Below are 21,444 nucleotides of genomic sequence, written 5' to 3' on the forward strand. Positions count from 1 at the left end.
ACGTCATTGAACTGGAATTACAGGGTGCCTGAATATGTTTGTGGGGAATCTTTCTCAATGTGGCTTGTTTGCAAACCCACAGATCTTCGAAAATGGTTGCCAGCAGACTGTGGCGAGCCAACGTCGTCCCTGACATGTTCGACGCGACACGTCATGCGCACACGCAGGCCAGCGAAGCAGGGGTACCCGCCATTCTTCGAAGGCGGCTTGCGGAGCCCACATCACATGCGGCCATGTCAGTCTCCTGTCGAAATACGCAAAGACAGTTGTCTGTGATGTAGCACCCAGATTCTCAGCTGACCATACACGAGCGGTTGTCTGTAACAGCCAGTTCCCCGGATATCACTGACGGAACTGGCCCGCTGATTGGAGGTCCGTCGTTTCCCACTAACGTGCAGTCCCTGCCCGTCGGATCTAGCTCTCCGATCTGTCCACAGCTCGGCTCCATTCGTGCGTGGAGGCAAATCGGTGGGTTTTCGTGATTTACCCGCAGACCCAGGACTGCCGTGCATGCACGACAGGTCAAAAGCCACAGGCGACGGATTTCAAGAGTTGTCCATGTGTCACAGTGCAAGTACGTTGTATAGTGCAACGTTTTATAAGCGTTTTATTTATTGTAGTACATCTTCGCGCATTGAAAGTTGTTTGTATCTTCGAGAGAGAGTATGGACGATGATAGGAAGAAAACTGTGGCAGTCACTGCCTGTTTCTGTCTTTGTGAAGTATAGTAATTCGTAATACCTGTAAAATATTTAACATTAAATACACCACGAAGATGACGTGCTACAGACGCGAAATTTAACCGACAGGAAGAAGGTGCTGTGATATGCAAATGATTAGCTTTTCCGAGCATTCACACAAGGTTGGCGCCGGTGGCGACACCTACAACGTGCTGACATGAGGAAAGTTTCCAACCGATTTCTCATACACAAACAGCAGTTGACCGGCGTTGCCTGGTGAAACGTTGTTGTGATGTCTCGTGTAAGGAGGACAAATGCGTATCATCACGTTTCCGACTTTGATAAAGGTCGGATTGTAGCCTATCGTGATTGCGGTTCATCGTATCGCGACAATGGTGCTCGCGTTGGTCGAGATGCAATGATTGTTAGCTGAATATGGAATCGGTGGGTTCAGGAGGGTAATACGGAACACCGTGCTGGATCCCAACGGCCTCGTATCACTAGCAGTCGAGATGACAGGCATCTTATCCGCATGGCTGTAACAGATCGTGCAGCCACGTCTCGATCCCTGAGTCAACAGGTGGCGACGTTTGCAAGACAACAACCATCTACACGAACAGTTTGACGGCCTTTGCAGCAGCATGGACTATCAGCTCGGAGACAATGGCTGTGGTTACCCTTGACGCTGCATCACAGACAGGAGCGCCTGCGATTGTGTATTCAACGACGAACCTGGGTGCACGAATGGCCAAACGTCATTTTTTCGGATGAATCCAGGTTCTGTTTACAGCATCATGATGGTCGCATCAGTGTTTGGCGACATCGCGATGAATGCACATTGGATGCGTGTTTTCGTCATTGCCATACTGGCGTATCACCCGGCGTAGTGGTATGGGGTGCCATTGGTGACACGTCTCGGTCACCTCTTGTTCGAACTGACGGCACTTTGAACAGTGGACGTTACATTTCAGATGTGTTACGACCCGTGACTCTACCCCTCATTCGATCCCTGCGAAACCCTACATTTCAGCAGAATAATGCGTGACCGCATGTTGCAGGCTCTGTACGGGCCTTTCTGGATGCAGAAAATGTTCGACTCCTGCCCTGGCCACCACATTCTCCAGATCTCTCACCAATTGAAAAGTCCTGTCAATGGTGGCCGAGCAACTGGCTCGTCACAATGCGCCAGTCACTACTCTTGATGCACTGCGGTATCGTGTTGAAGCTGCATGGGCAGCTGTACCTGTACACACCATCCAAGCTCTGTTTGACTCAATGCCCAGGAGTATCAAGGCCGTTATTACGGCCAGAGGTGGTTGTTCTGGGTACTGATTTCTCAGGATCTATGAACCCAAATTGCGTGAAATTGTAATCACATGTCAGTTCTAGTGTAATATATTTGTCCAATGAATACCCGTTTATCATCTGCATTTCTTCTTCGTGTAGCAAGTTTAAAGGCCAGTAGTGTAGTTATGGGTAATAACCTATAGTAATGAATGTAGTATTGGCAACATTTTATTGGCGCTCACTATAGTAGTGCTTTTTACAACTCATTCCCCCCTCCCCCAATCTGCGCATCTTTCATGACACTTACAACTTTCTGAGATTATTTCAGAAATTACTGATGGTATTTTAAACCTGTCTTTGCAACTACAAGAAAATGTGTATTTTTGCGCCAAATGCGTTCCATTTTATTGAAATAAAGTCTCATCAGTGGTCTGTAATTGAACGTTTTTACAATCTGGCTCGCTTTCTACATATAATACAGTTCGTTACAAAAGTCGTTGATGGTACTTACGATGTATTATATCCGATTTTCGCTCACACCAGTAAACAGTGTCTGCGTGCATGTTTTTGAGATATTCTCTCTTTGGCAATGTTGTTAGTTTCTATAACATTTTGTTCTGCGGCTTAAATACTGTGTAGAAATGTTTCGGCCATCTCTTTATACTCCATATTTTACATTAGCAACAAAAAATATTGCCGAACCAACAGGAATTAAGGTATTCAGACGACTGTTTACATTCTAGTTTGTGTAATGTTTATGTATCAGTTTTCGCAAACAATGTATTTCACGGGAGTGTTGTATAAGTTTTCCGATGTGGTCATTTTTACTACACTTGTAGCAACTAAAACTTGCTGTAACCTGAAAATCACACACTCATCAACGGCGAATTTTGAGTATCACCTACATTTCTGTTGTTGCCATGTTAAAATTCGCTTCTTTCGTCAGAACAAAGCGAAGTTGACACATTGTCACCTCGATAACATCCTAGTGAATTTTCAAATCCTGAAACAGTGGTTTATTACGCGAGGAACTGAAGACGAATCAGGTCAAAAGCTTCTTAAAAAGCCCGTTCTCGGTATAAATAAAAACGTGTAATTTGTTCGCTTACCTTGGTGCAAAACCATCCTAATTCTCATTTCACATGCTACCGATGACTCTTATAAAAACTAAATCATTCTATTGCAAATGTCTGCAGTTACCGTATATCGTTCCCGGGTTCGATTCCCGGCGGGGTCAGGGATTTTCTCTGCCTCGTGATGACTGGGTGTTGTGTGATGTCCTTAGGTTTAAGTTGTTCTTAGTTCTAGGGGACTGATGACCATAGATGTTAAGTCCCATAGTGCTCAGAGCCATTTGAACCATTTTTTTACCGTATATTGCGGTAGACAAGGAAGTTCCGCTTGTCTACCAAATGGCATAATTATCTTCCCTTTGTGTGCTATCATTTGCAAAATCTAGTTTCGATATCTCCAACCTTTCCTGAAATACGAGGGGTGCTAAGAGTGTTTCATTTCAGCTTAATTGCTGGATTGCGCGGTTCCAAATGAGTGTGATAATAACATTAAATTTCTCTAGATTGTTGATAGATGGACCTGCTCCCAAGTCTAAATAAAAATTCAGTATGTTTGCTAAATTTCACACTCAGGAACATTTGGTCGAATATGCTCCAAACACAAATCCATAGCGGCCTCCATTTTTCACTGCAAAATTTTCAAATTTTACGCAGTGTTACTTATACGCGAAATACCACAATAACTATGACCATCAGAGAAATGATAGGCACTTAATTCCTCATGAAGATGGCATATAAAGATATAACTGACGTAAAAACCGTTTTTACCGGATAGTTTCTTTAAAACAGTTTGAGAATGTTTGCGGGGTAGCCATCGTGAGCGCGCCGTTCTGCCGGAGTAGCGCGACAGCCACCAGCTTGCCGAAAACTCCCGGGACTGGCAGAATGATGCCCGTCGCAGAAATCGGCCCGTGTATGTACCTGCTACCTCGGTGCACTGTGAAGTCCAGTGTACCTTGGGGTCACAAACGCACCACTCCCATAGCAACACGCCTTGTACGTGCGGAAATGTCATGTTATGAAAACTCCATTTCCCAGAGACTTACCACGCTTTTCAAACTAATTCATATGCTGATTTTGCTCCATTTGAGGTCGACGAGGCTTAATAGCAATTTCTTTCACGTTTCCACCTTTTATCTTCGCCGACTGCTCTCGGCCTGACCCTGACCGTCTCCTTCACACGATAGGGGCCACTGCAGTGCATACTTACACTGAAGCGCCTAAGAAACAGGTATAGGCATGCGTACTCAAGTACAGAGATATACACTCCTGGAAATGGAAAAAAGAACACATTGACACCGGTGTGTCAGACCCACCATACTTGCTCCGGACACTGCGAGAGGGCTGTACAAGCAATGATCACACGCACGGCACAGCGGACACACCAGGAACGCGGTGTTGGCCGTGGAATGGCGCTAGCTGCGCAGCATTTGTGCACCGCCGCCGTCAGTGTCAGCCAGTTTGCCGTGGCATACGGAGCTCCATCGCAGTCTTTAACACTGGTAGCATGCCGCGACAGCGTGGACATGAACCGTATGTGCAGTTGACGGACTTTGAGCGAGGGCGTATAGTGGGCATGCGGGAGGCCGGGTGGACGTACCGCCGAATTGCTCAACACGTGGGGCGTGAGGTCTCCACAGTACATCGATGTTGTCGCCAGTGGTCAGCGGAAGGTGCACGTGCCCGTCGACCTGGGACCGGACCGCAGCGACGCACGGATGCACGCCAAGACCGTAGGATCCTACGCAGTGCCGTAGGGGACCGCACCGCCACTTCCCAGCAAATTAGGGACACTGTTGCTCCTGGGGTATCGGCGAGGACCATTCGCAACCGTCTCCATGAAGCTGGGCTACGGTCCCGCACACCGTTAGGCCGTCTTCCGCTCACGCCCCAACATCGTGCAGCCCGCCTCCAGTGGTGTCGCGACAGGCGTGAATGGAGGGACGAATGGAGACGTGTCGTCTTCAGCGATGAGAGTCGCTTCTGCCTTGGTGCCAATGATGGTCGTATGCGTGTTTGGCCCCGTGCAGGTGAGCGCCACAATCAGGACTGCATACGACCGAGGCACACAGGGCCAACACCCGACATCATGGTGTGGGGAGCGATCTTCTACACTGGCCGTACACCTCTGGTGATCGTCGAGGGGACACTGAATAGTGCACGGTACATCCAAACCGTCATCGAACCCATCGTTCTACCGTTCCTAGACCGGCAAGGGAACTTGCTGTTCCAACAGGACAATGCACGTCCGCATGTATGCCGTGCCACCCAACGTGCTCTAGAAGGTGTAAGTCAACTACCCTGGCCAGCAAGATCTCCGGATCTGTCCCCCATTGAGCATGTTTGGGACTGGATGAAGCGTCGTCTCACGTGGTCTGCACGTCCAGCACGAACGCTGGTCCAACTGAGGCGCCAGGTGGAAATGGCATGGCGAGCCGTTCCACAGGACTACATCCAGCATCTCTACGATCGTCTCCATGGGAGAATAGCAGCCTGCATTGCTGCGAAAGGTAGATATACACTGTACTAGTGCCGACATTGTGCATGCTCTGTTGACTGTGTCTATGTGCCTGTGGTTCTGTCAGGGTGATCATGTGATGTATCTGGCCCCAGGAATGTGTCAATAAAGTTTCCCCTTCCTGGGACAATGAATTCACGGTGTTCTTATTTCAATTTCCAGGAGTGTATAAACAGGCAGAATACAGCGCTGCGGTCGGCGACGCCTGTATAAGACAACAAGTTACTGGTGCAGTTGTTAGATGGGTTACGGCTATTATAATGGCAGTTCATTGAACTGAGTCTGAACGTGGTGTTATAGTTGGCGCACAGGCGATGCGACACAGCATCTGCGAGGTATCGATGAAGTGGGGATTCTCCCGTACGACATTTCACGAGTGTAACGTGAATATCAGGAGACCGGTAAAATATCAAATCTCCGACGTTGCTGCGGCCGGCAAAAGATCCTGCAAGAATGGCACCAACGACGACTCAAGAGAATCGTTCAATGTGACAGAAGTGCAACTCTCTCGTAAATTGCTTTAGATTTCAAGGCTGGGCCATTAACAAGTGTCAGCGTGCGAACCCTTTCAACGGAACTTCATCGATATGGGCTTTCAGAGCCGAACGCCCACTCGTGTAACCTTGATGACTGCACGACACAAAGCTTTACGCGTCGCATTGGACTGTTGATGAGTGAAATACACATTATTGAGTATATCTGGAATGCCTCGCAACGTGGTGTTCAACAGAGATCTCCACTCCCTCATAATCTTACGGATTTATGAACAGCCCTGCAGGGTTCATGGTATCTATTCCCTCCAGCACTACTTCAGACATTAGTCGAGTTCATGCCACGTCGTGTTGCGCCACTTATGCGTGCTCGCCGGGGCCGTACACGATATTAGGCAGGTGTACCAGTTGCTTTGGCTCTTCAGTGTACAAACAACTACTAGATATAGGCATCAACATAATTCCTTGCATTGATGCTCACAAAATTCGTTTTTTACTGTACAAAATTTATCAAAATCAATTTCTCGAACAGTCCTTTCGTTAATATCTGATTATGCAACAACGAAAAAAAACGAAATCTCTAGTTTTCCGTGTCCATTTAAATGATAAATTATTAATAATTTGTTGTAATGTACTTGCTTCAGAAAAAAATCCATGTTGGTCCTCCAGTTTAGAATGTTCAGGTTAAATGTGTAATGCTCAGGAAGATTCTGCTTGGACTTAGCTGAGAACTACGTGATGTAGTTGTTTCATTTCGGTAACAGTATTGAACTAGAACTTATTATTTGAAAATGATAAACATATATTGAGGAGCTAGATACTAATTCTTTCAGACTTTCACAAAGATTAGGAGGCAAATGTTGTCACACAGCATTAGAGGAACTTTCAAATATTTCTTGTGGAAATTTTTTCTAACCTCGATCCACGGAAGTGTTATTTAAAATGATATAAAACTCGTAATAGACATGTTCTGCAAGTAAAATATATTACTGTTGTGCACATAAATATGAATAATAAATGAAATATTATTGGGGGGGGGGGGGGGGGGGGGAAGGAAGATTAGAGTTTAACGTCCAGTCGCTGACAAGGTCGTCAGAGACGGAGCACGAGGACGGATTGGGAAACGATAGGTAACAAAATCGGTAGTGTCCTTTTAAAATGCCCGAGCGTGGCACTCACCTTAACAATACAAGAAGGTAAAGGATATGCTGTCCCCGACGAAAGTAAGTCTCGCTGTCAGGGTTCCTAGCACTTATAACGTTCCTTGAAAGTGCAGTGGCTTCGTCAGCACACACGTACAGTATCACAATATTTTGCAGTTAACCTACGCCAACTCTCCACATACTAGACATTGCTGAGCACAGCCTTACAAACAATCATAAAATTCTGTTTGACAGGACTAAGATCTTGCTCCATGCATAGACTTACTAGGATTCTGTTATCAAGGAATCCGTTGAGATCAGGTTGTGTAACAGCAAGTTTAACTGGAACAGCCACTATGCTCTCAGTGATGATGCATGGAAGTTGCCGCCCTATACTTCCTGTCAATCGTAAAAATTCTTTCTCTCTCTTGTAATTTCTCTTCGGTGACGTATTTCCAGACGCTTCTAAGTCTGCCATGCATTCTGCCACCTGCTGAAATCCAGCTCGGCAAATGTTTTCCAATAACGTCATTAATTTTCTTAGTGCATGCCACCTTCAGTTTCTGTTTTTCTCCTTCTCCTCCTTCTTCTACTTCTTCTTCTTTTTCCCATAGACTGACGAATCCCCTCATTAGTCTTCATAGATAAGATACGATACTGTAATATGCATATAAGAAGACGCATAACGAGAAAAGTTCGTGCTACATACTTCCCATTGCTCGCAACCTACAACCAACATATGTAACAAATTTGAGGCATCTCGTCCTGATGTTTGCACTTAAGATTCTTCAGTGAAGAAAAATGTAAGCAGAGTAGGAATGAGGGTGCATCATGAGAAGCGTGTAGTCAGAGATCACGTGACCTCGTACGACGGCCTGCTGATGTTTAAATGACACACTTCTGCGGGCGGACGATGAAAAAGCAGCTAGGGACGGCGTGTGCTCTTACACTTCCGGCACGCTGCACTCTGGATTAACTGTCAGAACACAGCTGAGGCAGCAGTCGGCGAAGACACTCACTTCTCAGTGTGTACTTTATCGCCTTCTATAGCGGGATCTCTACCGGAGAGTCAAAGTCCACTCTGCAGTGTAGGAAAAGTTTGGGGAAGAACCTTCACATTCGCCTGTCTGTTGCTTGAATGTGGTTCACTTTCTGCTTGAAGCAAGTCTTAACTTACACACATAACTAACTGTTTGCCCACGCACGTATGTACGTCTGGCTCTAAGGCAGATAAGTTACGCTACAGGGGAATGACTTTCCTCAGGTCCCTGTTGTTGGTGAAGCTCGCAATCTGCAAACTTTAAAAGAGGGGGTTATTTAACAGTACAAGAATGTGTATGATATTTCTTCTCTTATCTCGGTCCTGGACATTGTACGCTACATTTTATTGAATTTTTTGTCTTACACTGGAGCTGTTGCGCATCCCAAGGGCACTGTACTATCACGTAGACCAACGGACTTGATTCCGCAGTCAAGTCACATCACTTAGCCGAACGCAGGCCAAAGTCTTTCAAAGCATCATGTAACAGCGAGTGTGTGAGTACCTAGAACTGAATAAGATATTAAATACCTCACAGTTTGTCGAATTCTGCAAAAATAGAAAAACAAAATATAAAATTTTTAGACTTTATACTTGACAAACGACCACGGAACATCCATATTGAGCACGAAAAGTTATGTTGTCAAAGAATGATGTATTTGCTGAAGAAACTTATGTACTGTATCACTTTTTAATATGCAAGCATAGAGTATTTTGCTTTTTTCAGCCTGTTTTAAGGCAAGGATTGACTTTGAAAAAAGATCAAGAAACTAAAACGGAATTCTTGTGAGTCAGAAGAGGGCATAATGGCAAAGGTAGACAACAGAAGACACTGTGAACCATTGTTCATTAAGTATAAGATTTTAACAGCAGTTGGTTTACATATTCATGATAGTGTTAATCACACACTTGCCGAACCATCTAAATGAATTGCAGCAAATCAAAGGTATGATTATAATACGACAACCTGTATTTCTCTGCTCTAAATGCAAAACATATTATAAAAGCTAATAACAGATATGTGCATACAGCAGTGTAGATGTATAACAAATTATCTAAACACCCCCCTAATCATAAAATCAAATTATTTAAGAAAACAATGCACAGTTTCTTGTTAGCTAAACCATTAGCAGAATTTTTAGACATTCCCAGTATGAGCGTGACGATGTAAAAATGTGTTTTTGAAAAATTAATTAGTTAGTTGTACTGACGAGCTATATTACATGCACTAACTAACTTTACTTTTCTCAAAATGAGGCACGGTGACACGGATGTTGAGACGCTGAACTGAAGAACCGCGGCTGCCATTCTCTCCATTTTCTTGGAACCTAGCAAACTGCAGGGAGTAGCAACTGACCCTTAACATAGACAAATGTAATGTATTGCCAATACATAGAAAGAAGGATCCTTTATTGTATGATTATATGGTAGCGGAACAAACACTGGTAGCAGTTACTTCTGTAAAATATCTGGGAGTATGCGTACGGAACGATTTGAAGTGGAATGAACATATAAAATTAATTGTTGTTAAGGCGGGTACCAGGTTGAGATTCATCGGGAGAGTCCTTAGAAAATGTAGTCCATCAACAAAGGAGGTGGCTTACAAAACACTCGTTCGACCTATACTTGAGTATTGCTCATCAGTGTGGGATCCATACCAGGTCGGGTTGACAGAGGAGACAGAGAAGATCCAAAGAAGAGCGGCGCGTTTCGTCACAGGGTTATTTGGTAAGCGTGGTAGCGCTACGAAGATGTTTAGCAAACTGAAGTGGCAGACTGTGCAAGAGAGGCGCTCTGCATCGCGGTGTAGCTTACTGTCCAGGTTTCGAGAGGGTGCGTTTCTGGATGAGGTATGGAATATATTGCTCCCCCCTACTTATACCTCCCGAGGAGATCACGAATGTGAAATTAGAGAGATTCGAGCGCGCACGGAGGCTTTCCGGCAGTCGTTTTTCCCGCGAACCATACGCACCTGGAACAGGAAAGGGAGGTATTGACAGTGGCACGTAAAGTGCCCACCGCCACACACCGTTGGGTAGCTTTCGGTGTATAAATGTAGATGTAGATGAACTCTCTCTTTCGACATTATCTGCACAAAATTAAATACCCAAAATAAGTACAAAATGACAACTATCAAAACAATCACATCTTCAGCTTCAAAAATATTAATTTGCTCTGATGCTTAATTCAGACTTGACCATCTCACCACAACTAAAGATCTAGATGGTGCGCCCTACCCTCCCTCCCAGTCCACCGTATTCATTTTAATAAAATAAATTCTTTTTACACATTACTATAGCTACAAACCTGAATCATTAGAGTTCTGTGTATCCACAAAAATAAAGAAATAAACCAAGTAGCAGGCATATTTTTAAATTTAGCGTATGTGACTGATAATCTTTTACTCTAGACATTCATCGTGGCATTGGAGTGGTTTTGAGATTGGTCCAGCTGTCGTGATTTCCTTTCGCCTATTCAGACAAATGCCGTAATTGTTTTATAAACAGGCCACGGCGGCTCTCTCCCCAACTCTATCTGCAATGACTTCGACATCGGAATCAATAATCTCTAAAGCTCTAGCTATATTTTTTTACTTTCTTCCGTCTAAAAGTGTTGTGTATACGACGGGGTAGTCATCATAGCTGGGCACAAGACGGTTAATCCGTTAGTGGTTAAGTTTCGAAGTTAACTTTTCGAGCAACGGATTACTTTTAAGTCAATTAAAAAAAAGTTAATGAAATCTGTAACTTCCGTTAACATTCTTTCAGTCCGTTAATCGTTAATTAGGTACTTGCTATTTATGACAATAATGACGCCGCGCCGCCTGTCGAAATCATGTTCTGACAAGTACGGGTGACGTAGGTGTGTGGCTACGCCGGGATGCGTGCGATTGATGTAAGCAATCGAATACGGGCGAGAATAATTAGGCATTGTTTGTTTATTGTTATTTGTTTACTGAGTTCGCGTTAAGAACGAGTTTTTGTTAGTGAACTGACTGTGGAAACGATCATGGAATCGGATTCTAGCTCTGCGGCTGATGAAAATCCGTGGCTGCGTCTAGGTGGGCAGATTAATTTTTTATTCAGATAGGGAGAACAAATACTTTCCGATCGTAAACTGTGCTTGCCTAAAAAAATCAACAATTAGCATTAACAATTTGAAAGAAGACGTAAGGTGAGAACACGAATCGCGATATGCAGTTTGAAGAGACAATAAAGACAGGGGCCGGTCGAGGAAGGCCAAAAAGAAAAATCAGTCTTGGCCATTCGGATATTGGCAGTAGTAATCCGGTTAAAAAAATGCGACAGAAGTACTGGAAAGTTTTTTGGCATTGCAGAAATTAGCAGCGGCGAGTATCAACCTAGTGTGTACCAACACATAGTAAACTTTTTTGTTGTGAACATGATCCCTTTACAAGTCGTCAAGTCGAAATTGTTTGAGGAGGCGATAAAAACTTTAAACACCAGCAAAAGTTCAATTTCGAGGAGAACATTGGGCAGACGCGTCAATAAGGAGCATATTCGATTGAAGCGACATTTTATTACGTAAGCAGATACTTTTTTTTTTTATTGATATTCAAACAAACCTACCTTCGAGTACTTGGCGAGTACGAATCATTACCTTTAAAAAATCATTTTGACAACAAAGATAAGATTATCTTTTATTTTTATGAAGTGTGGTGTAGTCTTTTTGTACTGGGCCTTTAAAGCCTTATGTACAGGCAGACATCATTTTAATAGTATAGATTTTAGATTATTACGTGATCTGTCGGATTAGCAGTTACGAGTTAACGATTAACTTCCGATAAGTCTCCTGTAAAGCAATACACAGTACCACAGCAAGCATCTAGCCAACACCACTGATAAAGTGCAGTTTCTTCTGATAATTCGTTTACGGCGGCACAGGAAATATTCTAACGGTATTAGATCAATCCAGATGACTTCTTTAGCTGCTTGGATTGGTCTAACACAGCTGCAACATTCCTGCTGATGCCAAAAACGAATTACTACACGATAGTTCACTGTATCAATATCATAGGGATGTGTTATTTTTTCCTCTAGCGGCTGCTGCGGTACTGTGGCGTGGCGATTTCTGCTGACCAGGGCTGCAGAAATGTACCTCCAAACAAACCAAAAAATAACTGGATAACTTTATGTTTTCGGTGCGACACAGTAATTAAAACGTTGACTACCCAAACGTACTTCGGCGCGTGTATCTTTCGTGAAAGACTTCACTGTACAGTTTTCCTGCTTTACTGTAACGTATTTTGTGGAAGCCAGGAATCGGAGAAAACAGCAATTTAGTTTCTGTCACTTGTTCCAATTAATGACAGCAGCCATGTTCGTGAGTGGCTACCGAACTGCAAGCAGTTTGTCGACGAACTCGTGCGCGCGTCTGCAGTTGATCGTCATCTGTGACGTAACACAGGCGGCAGGTTGCGTGGAGGGGAGCGCTCATATACTCATCTGGTGCTTTCCGGCTCCAGTGCGTCTCCAGACGCAAGGCCGGTGGATTTAAAAAGCAGTTGCCCCTGTGAAACGACCACACGTTACTTCCATTCGCGCTACGCGACTAGTTATAAACAAATTTAGACATTCGCAACAGTTGAAACACCTGTACCTGTAATTGTTTCACTTTTCATAAGTGAAACAAGCACCGCACCTGCAACTGTTTAATGACAGTGACATACGACACACCATGGTCTTACACCCAGAGGCAACAAATGGATGGAACTCAGTTAATACATTGCCATCAACAGTAACAGATAATGTCATACTCTGCAAGGTATTCACATTAAGTGTATAACACTTTTCATTAATTTTTCCCCCCAGAACTTGAATGCTCTGTAGAGTAGTTCAACATTTATCCCACAACTCAAAAAATTGTTTGTCACAAAACAGAATTTTATCTAAGGACTGGCTTAACTAAGCTTCTTGTAAATTGACTATGATAAATTAAAGAACTTAACACAGTTGTATCAGTAATTTGTGAGAAAAATGTGAATGATTATTTAGGAAAGTGCATATTATTAATGTCAGCTGTAATTTCTTAACGTGGATCTGCTGTTACAGGTGCGTGGTCACCAGAGAGCTCCCTCAGGCTCTCGTGAGTTCAAGGAAATGACAAAACGAGATGCTCTCACTCAACTTCAGAGTGAATTTGAGAAGCTCCTCAGCACTGCCCCTGAAACCAAGAGAGCAGGCATAAGCAAGCAGTTCAATGGGTTTGAGAAGCTTTTTGAAAGATTTCTCAGTGAAGAGGGCCCTTCAATCGACTGGAATAGAATTGAAAAGCTACCAGAAGATGCGGTAAATCAGTATTATAGTTATCTTTCTCTGTAGCTAATTTCCTATAATATTGTTTTGTAAAACTCTTGTGATATTCATTAAATATTAAAATGACATTATCTGCTGCAGGTTAGAGACTACAGCACACTATCTCAGCCATCAACCGATGTTGTCCACGATATGCTGGGTAAATTGGTTGTCGTCAAACTGAATGGTGGGCTTGGTACTTCAATGGGTTGCCATGGACCAAAATCTGTGATTCCAGTAAGAAGTGACCTGACATTTCTTGACCTAACTGTACAGCAGATAGAGGTAATGTTATTTTCATATTCCAGTTCTTTTTATTTGTGTTTAATTTTCCTGCTAGACAATCTGTAAATGTTGTTGATTTATAAAAATCTCTCTCTCTCTCTTTCTATTTTTATAGTCACAATTTGCCTCTTGTCTCTTGAGAATTTGCATTTCTCAAAAAATGAAGCTTACCTCATGAGTGAGTGTACGACTTTGTAAATAAATGTGTTACAACATATGTTTTTTTTTCTAACAGTTAGCTTGTTTAATATATGACAGATATCAGATATTACAGTATTGAGTCAAGCGATGTGATGAATTATCTGCCACTGGTATTGAGTGAGGTCCAGCATTTTCTTCTCTTCTATGATTGTTTTCCATGCGATTTTCTGTGATCAATCATGACCACAGACTGTAATGTATTACAATAGAGAAGCAATGAAAAAAATAATCATATTTAATAACAGTGTTGTCTTGGAAAAACTGTTCTGAAAATTTTTCATACCTTTGTTTTTCCATCATATTTGGCCACTACAATAACTAAGAGCCTGTAGAACTGTGTGAACTACTAACTACAAGAATGATGCAATGATGAAATGAAAGTATTGGTTCTTCGGAGTTAAATTTATAGCCTGATTATAGAGACTACTTTGGCCTAAGATGAAGATAGATGGCAGAGGTTATGTTTCATAGAATAGAAGTATGTTAGCATATTATATCTGGCTCTGAAAAGCATAAAGTTTTAATCTGCCAATTTTAGTGGTGGGGTATTGGAGGGGGAAGGAGTCTGTGATTCGCATGCCTTAAATGCCAGTTCAGAGTGATCAATTACATTTTCCTCAATAACTGATAAGCTGATTTTCTGTAGGCTGCATGTTGTCATTAACAGTGATATTTGAAAGGCAACAGTCATCACAAATCACATAAACTCCAATAAAAATGAAAAGTAATGACTTTAATTACCAACAAGATTCTTGTTTTATTTGATCAAACTTAGCTAATATGCTATTATAGTATACACAGTGTGCCTGAATGTTGTGAAAATCATATATCTTTCTTACAGGCTAAGTTACAGTAAATTATATTGAAGATACATACAATAAAAATGTAGGGGGAACATATATAAACCAGTTAGGTAGGTAGGAAGCAGTGGTTCAGTGTATTGCACATGAGAGAAATATTGACGGAACTTTTGAAGAAAGCTTTAGTGCTTTATATGGTGATGTTAAACTCATTCCAACTTTTATAAGCACACAGAAAATAAGTGATTTTTATGTTTTCATATATAAAAATGTTATGGTTAATGAACTATACTTATTGAGAGTTATTTTAAGACACATTGCATGTGCAATGTAGGCCTAATAAAACTTCCTTTTTCAGCATCTCAACAAAACATACAAGGCCAATGTTCCTCTAGTTTTGATGAATTCCTTCAACACTGATGAAGATACTCTGAAAATTATTAGAAAATACAAAGGTTTACAAATTGAAATCTATACATTCAATCAGAGTTGTTTCCCTCGGATTAACAGGGACTCTTTACTACCAGTTGCAAAAAAATGTGACGTAGAAATGGACATTGAAGCGTAAGTGTTATACAATAAATTATTTCTGCAGACAGTGTCAGCATTTACACACAAGTTAATTATTTTTTATTTTAGGTGGTATCCACCTGGACATGGAGACTTTTATGAAAGTTTTAAAAACTCAGGTCTCTTAAAGAAATTTATTGAACAGGTAATTTAAAAGCATACTTATACAGTACTGCAATAACAATATATGTGTCATTAAATTAAAGTACTTACACACTAACTATTAAATTCCTTTTACAAGGGTCGGGAGTACTGTTTTGTTTCAAATATTGACAACCTTGGAGCAACAGTAGACCTCAATATACTGAATCTTCTCCTTCATCCAACTAAGAAGACTCCAGAGTTTGTTATGGAAGTAACAGACAAAACAAAAGCTGATGTTAAGGTACGTAAATATAATTGGTGTGAAACTGCAGACTCATCATTTGAACAATATGTAGTTTAAAGATCTGCCACTCTCTACCCTTGGGAAACTTTGAATTCTGTCGGCACATTATCTGTACAAGGAGAATTCAAAAAGTAAGTTACACATTATGGCAGGCCAAGTAACTTTTATTGAATGCTACACTACACTTAAAAGTGACGCACATACATGGCTCTATTTTTCAACTTAGTCACCAAGTCTGTGTAAACAACAGTCAGAACATTCTACCAGTTGCTAATACACATCCACTCCTTGGTCATGGAGTCATTCAGGAACCACTGTGTGAATATCCTCATTCTCAGAAAATCTGAGACTGCTGTCAATCAGTTGATGGCTTGGGCATTGTCTTCCATCATCAGTGTTGATGGTTTTCCTTCTCCAGACTCATGTCAGTGTAGACTTAGCCTAACTGATGGCACTATTTCACTGTGGCTGTATGCGACATAGGATTTGCTCCATATATGCTCAGTTTTAATCTGCTTGCAGTATGTTTTCCCACAACAATTGTTCTGTCCTGCATATGTCAACTTTGAAGTAAGTTTCCTGTTGTCATTTCACTTCCACATGGTGTTGCACCTGTTGTCTGCATTGCAGAGGAACTGTATCTGCAGGAAAACTTGAACATGTACTATCTTCTGACAATTTGTCTTTCATGTTGTGCAATGGTATATCTTACTTTTTGAAGCTCCTTGTATTATCCTAGGTTGCGTCAAATATTTTAATATGGTCCTTTTCTTGGTGGCTCTGTTTTTTTCCAATGTTGCATTTCTGCAGTAAAGATTTCTCAAGTGCTGAAATAAGAGAAAATTCTCATAATGTTCTCTCTTGACATCCTGAAGTACTGCACAGTTACAGTGTGTGCCAGAGACAAATAACTAATTTTCACTGTTGTAAAAGATACTGCTACTGATGTCATTTGATACCACTTGTATATTAACCATAAGCAATTAAATCACTTTATTCATGTTTTAACCTATCACATGCACTACCTTACCACACCTTTTAAATATAGACAGTGGCAATATCACATGTTTTAGTCCGGTGTTTTTCCAGAATAAAATTAAGAGAGCAGCTTTAATTGCAAGCAAACATTTCTTTTTTTATTGTCTAATACCTATCTTTAAGTGTTTTTAAGGAAGATGTCATGAAACAGAACTAGCGTGTTAGCATTAGCACAGAAAAATTACAAAGGATATTTTAGACTTCTGTATTATAATACATGTTTTACATATATTCCAGTACCTGCAGGAATAACTGTCTTTTAGCATCAATATTATTTACTTTACTGCAAGAATTTGTTGCTGCATTTAACTTGAAATGTAGTTTCCTGAGTGATCTGAAAAACAGGATTGATTTCCTAGATAATGTATTACTTGATCTTACTTTCATACTGCTACAAACCCACTGTTATTAAATGTGGACTACAAGAAACATAATCTGAAGCTGTTTCCTTCTTTTAATTTACATACTAAATATAAAAATAAGTGGACTGTTTGTAATGTATGTTAGCAGCACAGATGTACTTCAAAACCAACAATTTTTGTTATTGACTGATTTATTGTTTTGTAAATAAGCACTGTTAGAAACTTAATTAATATTAAACATGGCTGTTTACATTCCTGTCAAAAATTAATTGTACAAAATGAGATGTGATAAGTGAAATATTGATAACATATTTATTGAAAGTATTTTTTTGTTTTCTTGTAGGGTGGTACACTGATCCAATATGAAGACAAACTGCGATTACTTGAAATTGCTCAGGTGCCAAAGGAGCATGTAGATGACTTTAAGTCTGTTAAGACTTTCAAGTTCTTTAACACAAACAATCTTTGGATCAAACTTGATGGTATGTAATTTGGACTCGTTTGATTCCGTTGCATTTTATGTGTCATATAAGGACATTATCATATTATATTATGAGACCAGAGATGCTGCTGTATTTGATTACATTGTTTATTACTGTAGACATATTTCAGTATGACTGCTATCTTCATCTTATATCAGCTGATCTTTATAGCTGTGTGACATCTATGTTTCAGTTACTATCACTATTTTATAAGTTTGTTCATTTGATGCTGTTGGAGCTATAGTAGATGTTAAATTTTTGTTAGAATAGTTACTTATGTTGTCATCAAATTATGGAAGTTTATTTTGCAATGGCATTTCATGACATCTGTATTGACAGTTGAGTCATTATTATTATTATTATTATTATTGTTTTTCTGCAAGCATGCAAACTTCCAGTATGATAGCAGTAGAATAGTTTATACAATGTAGCATTCAGATCTAGTTTTAAAAAGTGATACCTGCACACCATAATATCTTTGGTATGTATCACTTCTAGTTGACTTTTTTAAAGTCAGTACTGCTATACTATTTTGTTGATTTATTTCTTTCAGCTATTGACCGAGTTGTGGAGGAAAAGACATTAAATATGGAAATTATAGTAAATCACAAAACTCTAGATAATGGTTTAAATGTGATACAGCTTGAAACAGCTGTTGGAGCAGCTATGAAGTGCTTCGATGGTGGTTTAGGTACTATACTTTTAATCTTTTTTAAGTACAACATGCTTCAACTACTCCTTCAGTGTTTTATCACAAATCTGCACTTTCTGCATGCCTACTATATGCTTTGGCAAATATATTCATTTGACAGTGGACTGTATTAATGTCTTTCTAAGCTTGTTTAAAAAACTTTTATAACAGTTTGTAGCTAAAAGTGGACATTCAGCTCATATTACCAGAAGCTCCTATTTGCATCATTATTATTAGGTAGTCTTTCATTTGCTGATACCAGTATGATTTGTATTGACTGCTCACTGAATGAGTTCATATGCTGTATTTGCTGTTACTTACAGTTTAACACAACAAGCACAGTTATCTGCCCTACACCTAGCTAGATTTAGAACTTCACAGACAAGTATCACATTAATGGAACTCTGTTTCTTTATGAGGTGGTAATACTGAGAATTGGGTTCTAGAATTCTCCTTTTGTTATCGCAGTGAAGGAAGTTAATATACAGCATGTTAAGCAGCATGTTATTTATCCATTTATACAAATGACCAAATGTATGTAAGACAAAATGGGAGACATCTCCTGCTTTTTATGAGGACAAATTGCTAGACTTTTGTCAGTTTGACCAATTTTATCAAAGAATACCTTTGTGTCCCCAAAAAGAGACAACTGATTTCTTACACTGTGAACTACAGCCTTTTGGTGATGGTGAATGTCCTGTGGCACTTATATTGGTCCCAAACATGGGCATTGCTCTTCTGGACGACCGTGCCCCAATTCACCCTGCTATTTCTGCCCAGCCACCATTTGCTGAATACATAAGTGAATTTTAATACCCCACATTCCATGTCCATCACCCAACTTGAACTGCTTCAAGCATCTGTGGTGGGTTTTAGAGGACAGAATCTGTCACAAATTACCTCTATAATCATCACTGCACTAAATAGATAGATATACTTTTTGTTCCATAGACCTCTAATGAGGAAATCTGCAAGGATGTAGAACTTGTCATAAAAACAAAAATATGAAGTTCATATTTCCAAAGAAAAAATATCCTAATGTTTCTTCCACAGATTTTAAGTTAAATGATCCTTCAAGAAGCGGACCAAGTAAAAAAATTGAAACCTGTTTTCATTTAAAAGTTAGTACCAAACCTATTACAAAGATGGAAATCCTTGAGTGACCACGAAAGCTTGGCATGAGGTTCACTAATGTGTGAGCAAGAATTGTGGGTGACAGACTCATAGGGCCATATATGTTACCAGACACATTAATTGATGCTTTTTATCATCAGTTTCAATGCTACAAGCTACCTACACTTTTGGGAAACATTACCATTGTAGAAAGACAATAGATTGTGTTCATGCACTATAGTACATCATCTCAATTTCTGTGTCTTGTATGACAGTATGTAATAGTGAAATTTAATGAGTGTTTTATTAGTGAAGGGGGTCAAGTAACCTGCCTTTGAAGAAAACATCAGATTTGTTGCTTGTTATGAGTAATGTGTACAGCTTAAATCATGGATCACATGTAATGAGTCCACAATGGATGTTTCCAACTACTGTGAAACTTGGGAAAAATCATTCACATTACCTTAATCCTTTAGGTTTCTGGCTATGGGGAGTCATCAACAATGTGCACACATTAGAGGAGCATGTGCCCCACATGTGTGTCAGAATTGAAGGGCAGTCATGCATGTTTGCAGGAGTTTGTGATTTTTTGGGAAGGATGTGTAAGAATGTGTGGTAGCCACATTGAGCACCCCCTGTAGGGTCAACAAATGGATAACTATCATAGAACAGACTGGCTGCTACCACAAAACGTATTTAATTTCTGTTCTAGAATCACTGTATTTTTTTGTTTCCATACTTAAAACTGAAAACACTGTTTTCAAAACCTTATGGAGAAATAAATGAATATTATAAATACTAAAATTTATTAAATTTTAGTTAGCAGTGAAGATGTTGAACTGAAATAAACATATCTCTAGCCATGAATTGATGAACAGAATGTAAGTATATTTGACAACTATTGATTGCTAACTCATTGTGCATAGTCAATCAATTGGTTCCAATATATGGTTGCTGCTGTTTTAAAACTTTGTATGTGAAGGCAACAAACTTCTTTTTTGCCAGCAGGTTTGAGTAAGGTCACTTTCATGATTTATATTAGTGAATCATTATTAAAAGGCTAGGGAACTCCTGCAGTTATCAACAATACTATAGTTTATCTAAGCTCTTAATGTATAACGTCTTAGACAAAACAACTAGCATAATGATAAAATTCGATAGTACAGTTTCTGGATCATCCCTGTCAGGTCATCCCCTGTAATACATGGGAGATTTGGTAGCACAACATCCTTAAGAAAAATTTTGCTATATTTTAATTCTGGTACTGCCCATTTAATTATTGATGGAGGCATAAACAAAAACATTCTACCACCTTTCATTTGTTTTTGGTAAACGCTTAATTGTCCATGCCCATTGATCAAATGCAAAGCCATGTTAGGAAATTCTGATCACAAGACACTTTAACAGTTGATGATTTAAATATGTCTCTTGGTTCACAGCATAGCAGTAGTTTACAAAGTCATAGTGGAAATATTTCAGCAACTTCTACCTTTCATTCACGGAACTTGTAGCTCACCTTAATGTATTGTTAAAGAACATTGGATATATGTTGGTTTTAATGCAAATATTCATATCTAGTTGTCTATGCTTACTTGTGTATTACAGGGATAAATGTGCCCAGAAGTCGTTTCCTGCCTGTGAAGAAAACATCAGATTTGTTGCTTGTTATGAGTAATCTGTACAGCTTAAATCACGGATCACTTGTGATGAGTCCACAGCGGATGTTTCCAACAACTCCACTTGTGAAACTTGGGGAAAATCATTTTGCAAAGGTAAATAAATACATGAACGTTGATTTTTTTGACCTAGCTCTTCCCCAAATATCCAATTTCTTTTACACTTTGTCTTATAAACTCAATCAGAAGTCTGTTCCTTATAAGCTCAGTACTTTTTTCTAATAATATGAAATAATGAATCATGTAACTCAATGCACTGAAACAGTCTAAGCTATTTTAAAATGAATGCACAT

At 40.2% G+C, this 21,444-nt stretch overlaps 1 protein-coding gene across 5 annotated transcripts in view; it reads left to right on the forward strand.

Moving 5' to 3' along the window:
* Window positions 1-21,444, forward strand: part of LOC126299185 (UTP--glucose-1-phosphate uridylyltransferase-like) — a 299,153-nt gene that overhangs the window by 253,713 nt on the left and 23,996 nt on the right. For 4 of the 5 annotated variants that reach the window (XM_049990961.1, XM_049990960.1, XM_049990958.1 and 1 more), the window contains exons 2-9: window positions 13,303-13,539; window positions 13,648-13,830; window positions 15,190-15,395; window positions 15,471-15,546; window positions 15,643-15,786; window positions 17,533-17,671; window positions 18,225-18,362; window positions 21,081-21,247. In XM_049990961.1, the coding sequence (XP_049846918.1) occupies window positions 13,351-13,539; window positions 13,648-13,830; window positions 15,190-15,395; window positions 15,471-15,546; window positions 15,643-15,786; window positions 17,533-17,671; window positions 18,225-18,362; window positions 21,081-21,247 (1,242 nt within the window). In that variant the 5' untranslated portion in view covers window positions 13,303-13,350. Of the gene's footprint in view, window positions 1-12,628; window positions 13,016-13,302; window positions 13,540-13,647; window positions 13,831-15,189; window positions 15,396-15,470; window positions 15,547-15,642; window positions 15,787-17,532; window positions 17,672-18,224; window positions 18,363-21,080; window positions 21,248-21,444 lie in introns of those variants that run through there. The other variant, XM_049990957.1, reaches the window with a different exon arrangement.

Source organism: Schistocerca gregaria, chromosome X, assembly GCF_023897955.1.
Source record: "Schistocerca gregaria isolate iqSchGreg1 chromosome X, iqSchGreg1.2, whole genome shotgun sequence".
NCBI lineage: Eukaryota > Metazoa > Arthropoda > Insecta > Orthoptera > Acrididae > Schistocerca > Schistocerca gregaria.